Genomic DNA, 13179 nt, shown 5'->3' on the forward strand with positions numbered 1-13179 from the left:
GGATACAGAAAGGGACAGAACAAGTGCATCACAAACTCGAAAGAAAGAAATGGGGTCAGAGCCTCTGTGTGTGTGTGTGTGTGTGTGTGTGTGTGTGCCTCCACATGATAACACATACTGAAAGTGTATGAGTGGAAATGAAAGCACCGAGGCTTACAAGGCTTCACAGACAGGAGGGAATGACACACTGCAGAGAGGTAAACAAAGAGGGATGGCATTTAAGGTCGGAGTTAATAAAGTTTCATAGTTTTTCGGATACTGACCCACTGCTCAACCCAACAGCTAAAGAACATACACTGCATGGACAAAAGTATTGGGACACACCTCTTCATCACTGAATTCAGGTGTTTCATTCAGTCCCGTCCCCACAGGTGTGTAACCTCCAGCAGCAGCCATGCAGTCTGCCTTCACCAACATCAGTGACAGAGCGTCTGGTTGTAAAGAGCTCACTGAGTTCAGGTGCTGCTGGAATAGTGATGGAACAGGAAGCCACCGCTGCAACAAGTCAGCTGCTCAACTTTCTTCCCTCCTAGATATTCCACCATCAGCTGGAAGTGGGATTACAGTGGTCGCGCGTTAATCGCGGGAGTTACGTTCTAAAAATAACCCGCAATAGGCGAAATCCGCGAAGTATGTTTTAAGGCTGTAAAACCCCTCACGACACACTTTATACACTTTTCTCAGACAGGCATTATCATTTTCTCACTTTTCTCTCTTGTTTAAACACTCTCAAAGTTCAAACCTTCGTAGAAAAATAAGGACGCAGAACACAATGCGCTGTAAAAAAAAAAAAAAAAAAAAGCATGCAAAATTGCACGTGAAAAAAATCCACGAAACTGCGAGGCCGCGAAAGGTGAACCGCGTTATAGCGAGGGACAACTGTATTGCAAAGTGGAAGTGTTAAGGACGGAGCGGTGTAAAGCTGGACTCTGCAGCGACAGAAACCAGTTCTGTGGAGCGACTGATCAGGCTCCTCTATGTGGCGGTCTGATGGACGAGTCTGGGTTTGGGGAATGTCAGGAGAACGTTCTATGGGCTGGTGTTTCTGGGCTCGGCCTCGGCCCCTCAGCTCCACTGAAGGGAAACCTGAACGCTTCAGCTCACCGACACATTTTGGACAATTCTCTGCTGCCAGCTCTGTGGGACCAGTTTGGGGAAGGAAGGCCCTTTCCTGTCCCAGCATGACTGAGCCCCAGTGCACAGAGCAGCTCCATAAAGGCGTGGCCGGCTGAGTTTGGTGTGGAAGAACTTGAGCGGCCCGCACAGAGCCCCGACCTCAACCCCATCCAACACCTTTGGGATCAACTAGAACGGAGATTGTGAGGTCCAACATCAGTGTCTGAGCTCACAAATGCTCTTCTGGATGAACAGGCAAAAACACACACTCCAAAATCTTGTAGGAAGCCTTCCAGAAGAGTGGAAGCTGTTCTGCTGCAAAGGGACCAACTCCATATTAACGCCTCTGGATTTAGAGTGGGAGGTTAGAGAAGCTCCTGCAGGTGTGATGTGGACATGGACCAATATGTTTGTCCACATAGTGTAGATATGAAATCATGTTTGTGTCTCTGGTAGGCCGTTTACCTCGCTCCAAGCACTTTAGCATACATATTTTATACAGGTCCACTGGCATTCTCTGATCTACAGTAATTTGTTAGTGATAAAAGGTTGTTAAAATGTTTTATTAAATGGTCTGTTGACCCATTTTTGTCAAAACGGTTTACAATGTTTCTGTCAGATTTTGGGTACAGTAAACTGAACCAAATCTCCCAAGCAAAACCTGGCTGAGCTTTAGAGCAACTACAAGTTATTTTACTCTCTTTGAGATAATTAGTGGCCAGCTGTCACTCAGCGCAGTGTGAAAGAGTTCAAACCTTTTTCATGTTCTGGACTCCTCAGTTGACTTCCATTAAACCACAGCCTCCTATTAGTGGGACCCTGATATGAGAAGATATTATGATGTGTGTTAAGCCTTAAATTGTTTGGATGCCATACTTCAGCTTTGCCAAATATGCAAAGTGTTGAGATTAAAGTCTAATGTTTAAGTATTTTTTGTAATGTCAAAATTTATAATGAGAGCCCCGTCCTGTAAAAATTACGTTCGTACACAGCTAAACTGCACTCTCAAAATATGTTCCCCTCCAATTTTTTACTGTTTATCACATGTTTGTAATAAGAACATGGACAAGAACGTTTGTAATGCCTTAGTTTCAGGACCGCATTAGGAGGCAGATGGATTGATGCACGGGTCCAACAACCAGCGCGAAGAGACAGAGGTGTTAGCAAAATGCTAACGTTATGTTACGTTACTGCAACCTAGTGGTTTTTATGTCTAACCCTAATTTCTCCCCAACTTTAACCAAATGGTTTTTTATACCTGAACTCAACCTTTCTCTAACTTTAACCAAGTACTTTTGGTGGCTAAAGTAATGAAATTGGCTAAAATGCCACCCAGGATGATGTTCAAGATATGCTGACTCAAAAATGATTTGTGATACGTCAGGAAATAAAAGTAATTTGCGACAAAATGTGTGTGCCACTGAACATAATTTAGAATGCAGTTTAGCTGTATGGAAACATAATTGACAGGAGACAGGGTTGCTAATTAATACCATTTTTTGAAATTGAACCATTCCTCATTTTGATAAGGACCTCTTGGAAAATGTTCAGAGGCCCTTCAGGCTCCTAAACTCTTTGACTGTGTCTGGAGAAGAGAGAGCCACAAGTCATTTCATTTTCACTGCAGACGCAGCAGGATGAACGCAGGATGGTTTGGACTGCGCACTCATGGGCTCAAGTGTTTCGGCTCCCCGGGCTCTGCGCTGGTTATTCGCTGCTTCCTTGCTAATAAAGTCAGCCGGGGCAAAACATTAAGAAGGGTTTTCATAACGATGATACTTCATATTATAAAAGAAGAACCAGACTATCCAGTGGACATACAGGGGGAAAAAAAGGAGAAGGAAAACCTCCAATCATCCCAAGGTTACACCAGGCTTTCTCTGTTTTATCTTTGTTTTTTTTATCTTTTGCTGATGAATTATATAATGATGGGAAGATATTTATTCATCCACAAATGTTAGGATCCTCTTTATCTGCTACAGTTGCAGCAGCTATTTACTCTTAGATTTACTCTGCAAACGGTTCACCGCCGTTTTCTCCAAAACAAATGTGGAAACGCCTCTAACCGGCTAAATGTTTGGTGATGAATCCATCTGTCCAGAAAGAGTTCAGCCGGGTTGAACCTCCTGTCTGTTAAAAAGTGGGATCGGGTGGATAAACTGAGGGAGCCGGAGCGCTCATCAGCCCGGTCCGAACATCAGGCCGCTGTTTTTGAAAACTAACAGAAGTGGATACACACATCCTCCTCTTATCGCCTCCAATCTGTCCGTCTCTCTCTCTCCATCAGGGCTGGCGGTGAGCAGCCAGTCGGCGTGTGGTCGCGGTGACCCGGAGAAGCAGATCGTGTGTAAACACAGATAGTGTCTAAACAGTGTTGAGGCTCTCCAACTAGCAGGCGTTTATCTGGCCTCTCATCTCACCCTGGGGGTGAAATGGTCGGTGCAACACAGAGCTAGATTGGTACCCATTTAGCTCCCCCCCAAAAAAAAGATCTTCTGGAGTGCTCCGATAAGAGGGGGCATATTTTTCAATGTAGTACAAAGCCGAAGAAAAAAAATAAAAACCAACTCTGACCTCCTTGTAGGTTGATGAGAGCATGAGTCACTTAAAAAGACAGTGAACAAAAAAAGCATACTCCCTTCAGATTGCCTTTAAGCAACTTCAGAGTTGGATAAAGAACATTTTTATTTCACATTGCAGGTCTTCATTGAAGCTCCATCACACTAAGCACCAAGAGGCCGTTGTTTTATGGCTGCAGCATCACATCGAATACAAAATATCTACATGTCTTGTGCATCATTTCATAGACATTTCCGCACAGGTCTGATATCTGTGGAAACCTTAGGATCTCCACTAGGATTTAAAATAATGTTTTCTGGGTTTGACTAAAGCCTTAGCAAAACCCTGTTTTTCTTAACTAAAGTGGGAAAAAATCTGCCAGTGCGATGATCCCACTTGTTTCCAATGCTGATCACGTTTTTCTCCAGAATTTTCTTGAATCAAGTGTCATTTTCTTGCCTTATTCTGCCTTGTTTCAACAGATTTATACTCATTTCTGAAACTGCATCAGAAACAAGTGGGATCATCCCATCCCACTGGCAGATTTTTTTTTTACCTTCTTTGAAGAAAAACAAGGTTTTAGGACTCAACATGAGACGAACTGTCTCCTCTACGGTGTTGAGTCCTCTCTTCAGTTCCCCAGAGCTATTATCAGACCCCAGTCAAATACTACCTGCAACTAATAATTTCTGGAATGACACTTTTACCACATGAGGACTATTCAGGGTGTCAGATAAGTTGTCATTTTACTGTGATTGGATGAACCATCTGGCGCTCTCTGTATTGTCCTGAGCGGCGAAAACCCAGCTGTCTATTTAAAGGAAGGGCACGAGGAATAGCCTTCTGGTTCACCCGAGACTCTTAAATTATTCACTGAACACAAATCAAATCCAGCATAAACCCAGCAGCACCAGCAGTGTGTCTGCTGCTCATTGCTGAAGACTCTCTGCAGCTGTTTCACTCCTCTTTTTTTTTTTTTTTTTCATCATGAGGTGTGTTTGTTGTAGTCCTCCGTCCAGCGTTTTATCACCCGGCCACCGCTGAAGCAGGAAAATAGGCGAGGATTAATTGCACTGTCCATTTTAACAAGTCATTTAATCAAGCACCGAGTCTGAATATTTTTCTTTCTGCGAGTGAAAAAAACAATCTGCCAGTGTTTTGATGTTGTCGCTTTATCTCAGCAAACCCACCCATCCGCTGTTTCAAACACAGCGAGGCGAACATTCATCCGCCGCGCGCGTTCAAATGCATTCTGCATGTGGATACTCGAGTCACGAACAATGCGACGCCGCTCTCTCATTCTCGTGCAGGATTCGTGTGTGTGGTCACGTCATTTGTATCCTGTCCACTTTGTGACCGCCTCGCGTTTTTCACCGCCACGCTCCGTGCCACGCCGTGAGCCGGCGGGGAGGCGGCAACAGAAATAAACATGGCAGGTGTTACTGTACAGCCTGTGGTTACTTTTCCTTTTCCGTCTCCAGTAGGAGGAAATAGAAATGATGACAAGTTGTTTTCGCGGCGGCGGTGCTCGCAGCTGCCGGGAGCCTCGCTCCTCTGCCAGACGTCAAGGGACGAGATTCAAATCTATTTTTGGTGGTTTTTTTTTGGGTTTTTTTGTAATCCTGGCGGGGTGATGGGGGGCAGAGGCGGTGATGATGTCACATGACGCGCCTTGATGATGTTTCCTCCACAGCGGCCTATATTTTCCCACCCAGTGCAGATTAGTCGGCTGAAATCTGGTCATGACGGCCCCTTTTTTTACATCTGGTGATCTCCGAATTTTGCTTTTTTACACCCTTGTGCATTCTGTCTACATTGTGGTGACATCTCATATTTCATGCACACGAGATATAAAGAAACTAATTTGGTGGGTTTATAGTTATAAGACGAGATAATGCTCAGTCTGGATTTACTTTGTTTGAGGCGGTAAAGGTCGTCTTTTATGAGTCTTACATTGGAGGCGGGATCATGACATTTAGCTTTTTTAACTTCTGAATTTTGCTTGGCGTCATTTATTTACTTTATTTAGCGTGGTTTATTTAACATTTGTCCTCTGCGATCACGGATCAGGGAAGGCACTGAGCCTCTGCTGCCTGGTTTGGATGAAACTTGGGAGAATGATGGATTTTGACATTTTCAGTATAAACCTGATTGGCCCGCTGCAGCGCCCCCACCAGGCCAGCAAGAGCCCTAAGCCTCATGCCCAGTATCTCCGACTCAAATCTGATGAACCTTTTGGGACTGATGTGTTTTTACACTGATATCCATTATCTACAAAATGAAACCGGTCGGCTCACCACAGCGCCACCAAAAGGCCAAAACATCCCCAAGCTTCAAGTATCAACATCTGTGATATCGAGCCTCGCAAAAAAAAAAAAAAAAAAATGTAAAAATCTTGTACTGGTCATGAGGGATGTCATGATCACGACTGACTCGTTCCTCCATTGTCTTAAAAATGTGATTTTGAATCTCAGTTGTGCTTCACCTGGTTAAATAAAGGTTGAAATAAAAAAATAAAATAAAAAATAATATTACATGTCAAAATAAATGAAGTGAAAAGATGTATGGCATGTGCTTTTGGGCCTTATTTTTTTAATTTCGCCTTTATTTTGTTATGAGGGTTTATTCTTTTGTGTAATAATTTGTAACTGTGGCTCGATGAAGAAAGTGTTATGTGATTGTTATTATTTTTATTTAGTTATTCAGGTGTGTTTAGTTTGGTTTTTAGAGTGTGTTATTTATCGTCTGTCTTTCACAGGTTTTGTGCCTCAGAGCACAGGACAGATTCCTGTATAATCATCATACTCTTACAGTATCCAGTGATTCTGACTGTTTTTCTCTCATGTTTCTAGTTTCTGCGCATTTTTAATCTCTCGTCTTTCCTCCCTCCAGCGGCCATTTTGGACGACCAGTCGTCGTGCGGTCGTGGCGAGCGGCTGGCACTCGCCCTGGCGAGGGAGAACATTAACAGTCTGATGGAGGGACCGTCCCAGGCCCGGGTGGAGGTCGACATCTACGAGCTGCAGAAGGACTCGCAGTACGACACCACCGACACCAGTGAGTCTGCCTGACCCGGCGTCACGCTCACACTGAACGCTGCAACATCAAGTTTATTTTTAAATCTGTTGGAATGAGGCAGAATGAGGCAGATCAGTCAACAAGGATCGAAAAAATAACACTTGATTTAAGAAAATTCTGGAAACAAGTCGAGGGATTTTCTTCTTCTTCTTTTTTAAGAGTGGGATTTTAACAGAATATGAGCCTAAATGACTTGATAGAGATTTGTTTAGTAATGTATATTGTTGTTTGACCCCATGACGACAAAAGCAGTTTTATAAACAATCCAAGCATCAATTAATTAGTATTATTATGTTTTTTTTGCATCACCTGAAAGCACCCAAACGCGATTTCCCTCCACATTCCCGGCTGAATATGAGATCAAACCTGACATTTCAGCCGAGGCGAACTTCAATCAGCGCCCTGTGTAAGTAAGCAGGCCGGAGCAATAAAGTGCTAACCTTTATTTAACAAGGCAAGTCAGTGGTGCAAAGAGCCGAGGTGCAAATTGGCGTAACACGCTCAATGAACCTGCACCGTAAACACATGTTCCCTGATGTTTCTGCGAGCGGCTTAATGAATCTTTGTGAATCATCGGTCGACAGACAGACGGATAGAAACCTGTCTGGAATCAGTGAAACCAACTTTTTATTTGCACAACGCCAAGCGGCACACTCAGATCCAGCGATGCTTGTTGTTTTTCCCGGCATCAGCGTCTGCAGCGTCGGTGTCAGACAAGGTCAAAGCGGGTGCAGCGGTGACAGTTTGCTCGCTGTGTTATGCATGAGCAGCTACAGTAGCGGCTTATTGATTGCAAAGTGCCACCGGTGCAAAAAGAGACTTCCCGATGGAGGGAGGGAGCTCATATTTTCTGTCAGGGCAAAGCATGGATGTGTCACACACACACACACTCACACACACACACACTCATACACACATGCATACACATAGAAATATGCACAGAAAAACACACCGCTGCAAACAGAGGCAGGTGCAGATGTACAATACAAATGTGCATCCAAAAATACACGCACACACTCACGTTCTCATTCATATTCATACACGAAAACAGCCACTAACACATTTATATGAACATTTCTCTCTCTTGAGGTCGCTTGCTTTTTTTTTTTTTTTAAATTCCCAAAGCACACACACACACAGACACACACACACAAAAGCTCTCCATCTTCAGTTTTGTTTCAGTAATAAATACATGCAGATACTCGCCGCGCAGCCTGGCTCAGAAATCAGCAAACAAACAAACGAGAGCAGATCCTCGCTTGTCGTGGGCTTTTTTTTTTTTTTACAAATGCAGATTAAAACAAGTCGAAAGCAGCTCTGAAATGTGTCTTTAACCGGAGTGAACAAATAAATAAATTACAGCACAGAGCGCAGGCGAGTCCATCATGCCGGGAATCAGATTTGTTTTGTTCCCTTGTCATAATTGTTTCTCAGAGAAAATGCCCCGAAACAAACGCTGTCTAAATATTACAAGTACAACAACTTTAAGCTGCAGTGTGTGTGTGTGTGTGTGTGTGTGTGTGTGTGTGTGTGTGTGTGAGAGCAGTCGGCTGTGGAGTGTGAGCACACATAGTGTTTTTTTTTTAATCCTTTGAGACATGGGGGGAAAAAATGTGATTAGCAAATCAGCAAAAAAGGACCAGAATATCAGAAACAGGTAGACAAAAAATACCTCACAAATCAGTGATGCTGGATTAATGTCAGATTTCTTGTGTTTACCTGCTTGTGGAAAAGGCCTTTCATATTTAAGCCTCTGAAACCTGAGAAAATTCACTTGGTTTCTTTCAAAAACGTGGGAAAAAAAGGTAAAGAGTAAGTAAAAAAAAATTGTAAGAACTTAATAAGAAGTTACAAGAAAATGATGAGAAAATGATCAAGCAGTTAGTTAAAAAAAATGCAAACAATGATCAGAAAATTAACAGAAAAACAGCAAAAAGAGGCTTTTCGATGCTTTATTAAGCGCAGTGAGGAGGAGATTTGCTGCGTGTAGTGCAACACTGGAGACTGAATTAACGTTATCGGTTAACTTTAATATCATTTCTAGCCAACAAAACAGTGGAAACTTTATTTGACTTTATCAAACACTTCAACGATCCTCCGTCTGGTCGATGTTGCAGCGTCTTTTAGTGAACATGTCATACAAACAAAAACAAGTCTCCCTACCGGCATTTGTCTCCTAAATATTACATTCTCATACAACTAAACTGCATTCTGAATTACATTTCAAGGGAAACATATTTTGTGATTGGATTAGGTTTGTGGTGGCCGATGGGTCAAACAATCGATTTTCTCCCAGGTGATGCAAGTTTGTTGTTCGTTTGTCGCAAATTTTACGTTACGTTACCATAAACAAGTAGTTTAATGCCTCAAACTGCCCGTTCTCCTCTCTCTGGCTCTTTGACCAAGTTGTTTTGGTGGCTAAAGTAACAAAACTGGCCAAAATGCCGCCTGACGTGATATGTAAGATATGTTGATTAGAGATGTATTTGTGATAATAAAACGTAATTAAGAATGCAGGTTAGTTGTATAGGAAAGTAAGTTTGAGGAGACAGGGTTGGGCATTTTTTCCGTCTTGGCTGGTTACAAGTGACGATGTCCTGTCGGCTCTCACCTGTCGTTCTTTATTGTGATTGGCTGGTTGATAAAAAAAAAAAAAAAAAAAAAATGACATTCAAGGGATTTTTCTGGGGGAAAAAAAAGGTTTGGTGCTTTTTAAAGGGTTATTTCTCATAGGTCTCCACGTTTGTTCCACTTTCTGTCATGGAATATATCCGGTGGAAGTGTCAGGCTTTGGTTTATGTGCTGGGTTGACAGGAGGCGGAGCTTAACCTGACCACAGAGAGCATCAGCTGATGGTTGTTAGGAGCTTTATTTTGAAGATGCTCAAACATTAACAAAGGTCTTATTGGTTGAAACGCAGCATGAGGTCACCATTAAAGAGCCGCTGTTTATTAGGAAGTGAAAGTAAAGGGACGTCATTTCATGGGGACTTTTATTGTGAAAGAGTGATCAGAATTTCCTTTCAGCATGTCAAAGTTTATAGCTGTTCTGAAACTTTACAAAATGTGCTTGCTGTTCACAGTGATGGATTACATTTAACAAATGAAGTGCAAGTCTTAGCTGTCGTCTTCTCTATTGGATTTGAATGGGAGTGAATGAGCCGTGAGAGTCATGTGGCAAAACTGATTTCAGAAATATCTTCAGTCGTGGCATGCACGTGTTAAAACCCATCACACTTGAGATTAAAGCGAGGGAAAATGAAGAAAAAAGTGAGCTAAAAGTCTAATGGTGCTTTAATTGGTGGAATCGGCGCGGTTAAGGATTCAGCCGGTGAGAGAACCTGCAGACGCCGGAGTCACGATAACGGCTGATTAAAAACCAGCGCTGGGCTTCGTACGAACCGGCCTCGTCTCACATCCTGGAGGCGTTCCCTCTTCGTCCCGGCAGAATCAGAGCGCTAATCAGCAGCAGACGAAGCGCCAGTCCAAGTGGACGTCCGGGCCGTAATTAATCGGCGGCGTCCCGGGACGGTTTGACGGATGGCACCCGGGAAGAGAGAGGCGTGGGGGAGGGGCAGCTGGAGCCCATCCAGCTGTTCACAAACTCACTCTCACTTCTAACACCAGACTCTCTCTCTCTCTCTGTCTCTCTCTCTCTGTCTGTCTGTCTGTCTGTCTGTCTCTCCCTCAGTGTGTCAGATCCTGCCGAAGGGCGTGGTCTCCGTGATTGGCCCCGCCTCCAGCCCGGCCTCAGGCTCCACCGTCAGCCACATCTGTGGGGAGAAAGAGGTGAGTCTTTATTTGTTAAATTCGTTTATGCACCACTGCTCCTCCCTAAAACCAGCTGACACTCTTGCACTGCTCTTGTAAACTATTTTGTTTTCTTATAGGTGAGTTACATGTCTTAAAATGTTTTTATATTTGATGACTTTCTGTTTTCTATGTGGGTCTATTCATCAGACCTGCTCAGGTTTAAGGATAACATCAAATTCAAATAGATGGGTAGACAGATAGATAGTGGTCGTGGGCGATTATTATCAATATTATGCAGTCTAGGATTTCAGATATTCTAATATTGTGATATGATATAAGTGATGTCTTTTCCTGGTTTGAAAGCCTGCATCACATTAAGGAAATCCAATTTTCCACTCACTTATCAGACGTCCAAGTTACAACTTATTAACTTATTACAGTGTTAGAGCCTTTTTTATGATTTGCCTCTACCTGCTCGGTCATTAAATCCACATTACCAATGATTACTTAATAAAATTCTCCTGTGTGTACATATCTTATATATTAACACCTGTGGCCATCCCGACAATATCGACACAATATCGATATCGAGGTCAAAGACATTGTGATATTTGAGTTTGTCCATTTTGCCCAGCCCTAATAGATAGATAGATAAATAGATAGATAGATAGATAGATAGATAGACAGATGTGCACCACTAACTACTTCTATTACTGCTAGTACTCATTTACTCTCACTAGTACAACCACTACTGCCAATGGGTCTATACAACCACTATTTCTATTACTTATAGTAGTGGCAGTACTACCACTACTGCAATTGCTACCAGCTACTATAGTAGTACAGCACAATTACTACTACAACTGCAGCTATTACAACTAAAGCTACTACTTTGTCTCCTTCCACTACTTGTACTACAACCTCTGTTATCTATGGTATTACTTTAACTTCTATTGGCTTGACTAGCACTACTTTGATTACTGCAATAACTACTACTACTACTACAACTATATTGTGTCTGCTACTGTTCTTCATAGTGTTACAATTCCTACTGTAGTACTACTAGTGGTACATCTGCTGTCACCAGTAATACTACTATTTGTGCTACTGCTATGACTATAGTACTACTACTACCCCTCAAACAGCTGCTATTACGACTACTGTTAGTACTACTACGCCTGCTACTACTATCAGTAGTACTGCTAAAAGCTCTAACACAATATATTAGGGAGATTTGTTCTAAAATTAAGTGTTAGGATTTAAAAACAAGCTACAGCCACTTTTCCAAAATTATAGTGCAGCAGCTCATGAAGCGTAATAATTTTTGATGGGTAGTCGCTCCAAAGCAGCAGTAGTTTTGAATTACGTGTACAGTGTTGTTGGAAATTAAGTTTTAATTTGCATGTGGTGAATATTTGAGCGTTTGAGGCTGCTGAAGTGCTCTTGATGTGTCTGGACTGACACTTAAAAGGACGCAGAAGGCAAACTCTTCACTCGCGAGGCGGCACAAGTCAGAGCTGTCTTTATGGATTTTTCAAGGATCCAGAGTCTGTTTAACCAACATTTTGCCTGGCTTTGACACTGTATATTTATGTGTGTGTGTGTGTGTGTGTGTGTGTGTGTGTGTCTGTCAGAGAGTGAGAGTGAAAATATAACATCTCCAGGCCTTTAAACCTTAAGCCCCTAACCATCCTCGCATCCCTGCTAGCTTGCACGACAGCTCCGATATCACAGGAAGCCTTGGATTTTCTGCCCAGATTTAAAATTAAGCTCTGCAGATCTGAGCAAAGCCCGGCTCAGCTAATTGCGTTCCAGCGCCGGCGCCTCCGCAGGTACGGACCGGGGTTAAACATCAGATAAGACGTTTGGCCTGTGGCCCAATTTCTCATTCATCATAGATGAGATTAATTTTAACTTTAAGGATCGCAGCATCGCTGTCGGCTCCGCTTCCATCCCTGACAGCGAGTCCATCACCGGCCTCAGCGGGAGTTTGAAACGGAGACGGACCCACCTTAAACCTCCCGATGGCTCTGGAATGAGTTTGAAACGCTCCGCAGAGACTTAAATCACGACCAAACAGCTTCTGGAGAGCGTCGGCTTTTTGTAATTCGATGTGTTTTTGTTGGAGAGACGGAGGGAATGTTTCGTTCGGTGAGGAAGAGAGAGAGAGAGAGTTTTTCATTAAAATAGAGAAAGTAAACACTGAATATACAGCTTCCCTGGAAATAAAGCAAATTCTCTTTAACAAAAAAAAAATACAACAACCTTTAAAAAACTAATAATAATAATAACAAGGTCATGAAATGCTCATGTCCTCAAGGCGAAATTTGGCTTTAATTAGCATTTAGCCTCTGGCTGCCTCTCTTTCTTTCTTTCTTTCTTTCTTTCTCTTTTTCTTTCTGTCTGTTTTTCATTCTTACTTTTCTCTCATTCTTTCATTCTTTGTCTTTTCTTTCTTTCTTTCTTTCTTTCTTTCTTTCTTTCTTTCTTTCTTTCTTTCTGTCTGTCTTTTCTGTCTGCCTTCGTTTTTACTGTTCTTTCTTTTTTGTTCTGTCTTTTTCGTTCATCTTTCTTTGTTTTCTTTTGTCTTTGTTTTCTTTCTTTCTTTCTTTTTCTTTCTTTCATTCAGTGTCATTAATCATACAATTACCATGCCATAGTCAAAAAAAAAAAA

General features: G+C 42.4%; 1 protein-coding gene across 1 annotated transcript in view; it reads left to right on the forward strand.

The window, feature by feature from the left end:
- Nucleotides 1-13179, forward strand: part of LOC115368309 (glutamate receptor ionotropic, kainate 5-like) — a 133037-nt gene that overhangs the window by 9445 nt on the left and 110413 nt on the right. Inside the window, exons 2-3 of the mRNA XM_030064371.1 lie at nt 6568-6732; nt 10444-10541. Of these exons, the coding sequence (XP_029920231.1) occupies nt 6568-6732; nt 10444-10541 (263 nt within the window). The remainder of the gene's footprint in view (nt 1-6567; nt 6733-10443; nt 10542-13179) is intronic.

This window comes from Myripristis murdjan, chromosome 11 (assembly GCF_902150065.1).
Source record: "Myripristis murdjan chromosome 11, fMyrMur1.1, whole genome shotgun sequence".
In the NCBI taxonomy this organism is placed as follows: Eukaryota; Metazoa; Chordata; class Actinopteri; order Holocentriformes; family Holocentridae; genus Myripristis; species Myripristis murdjan.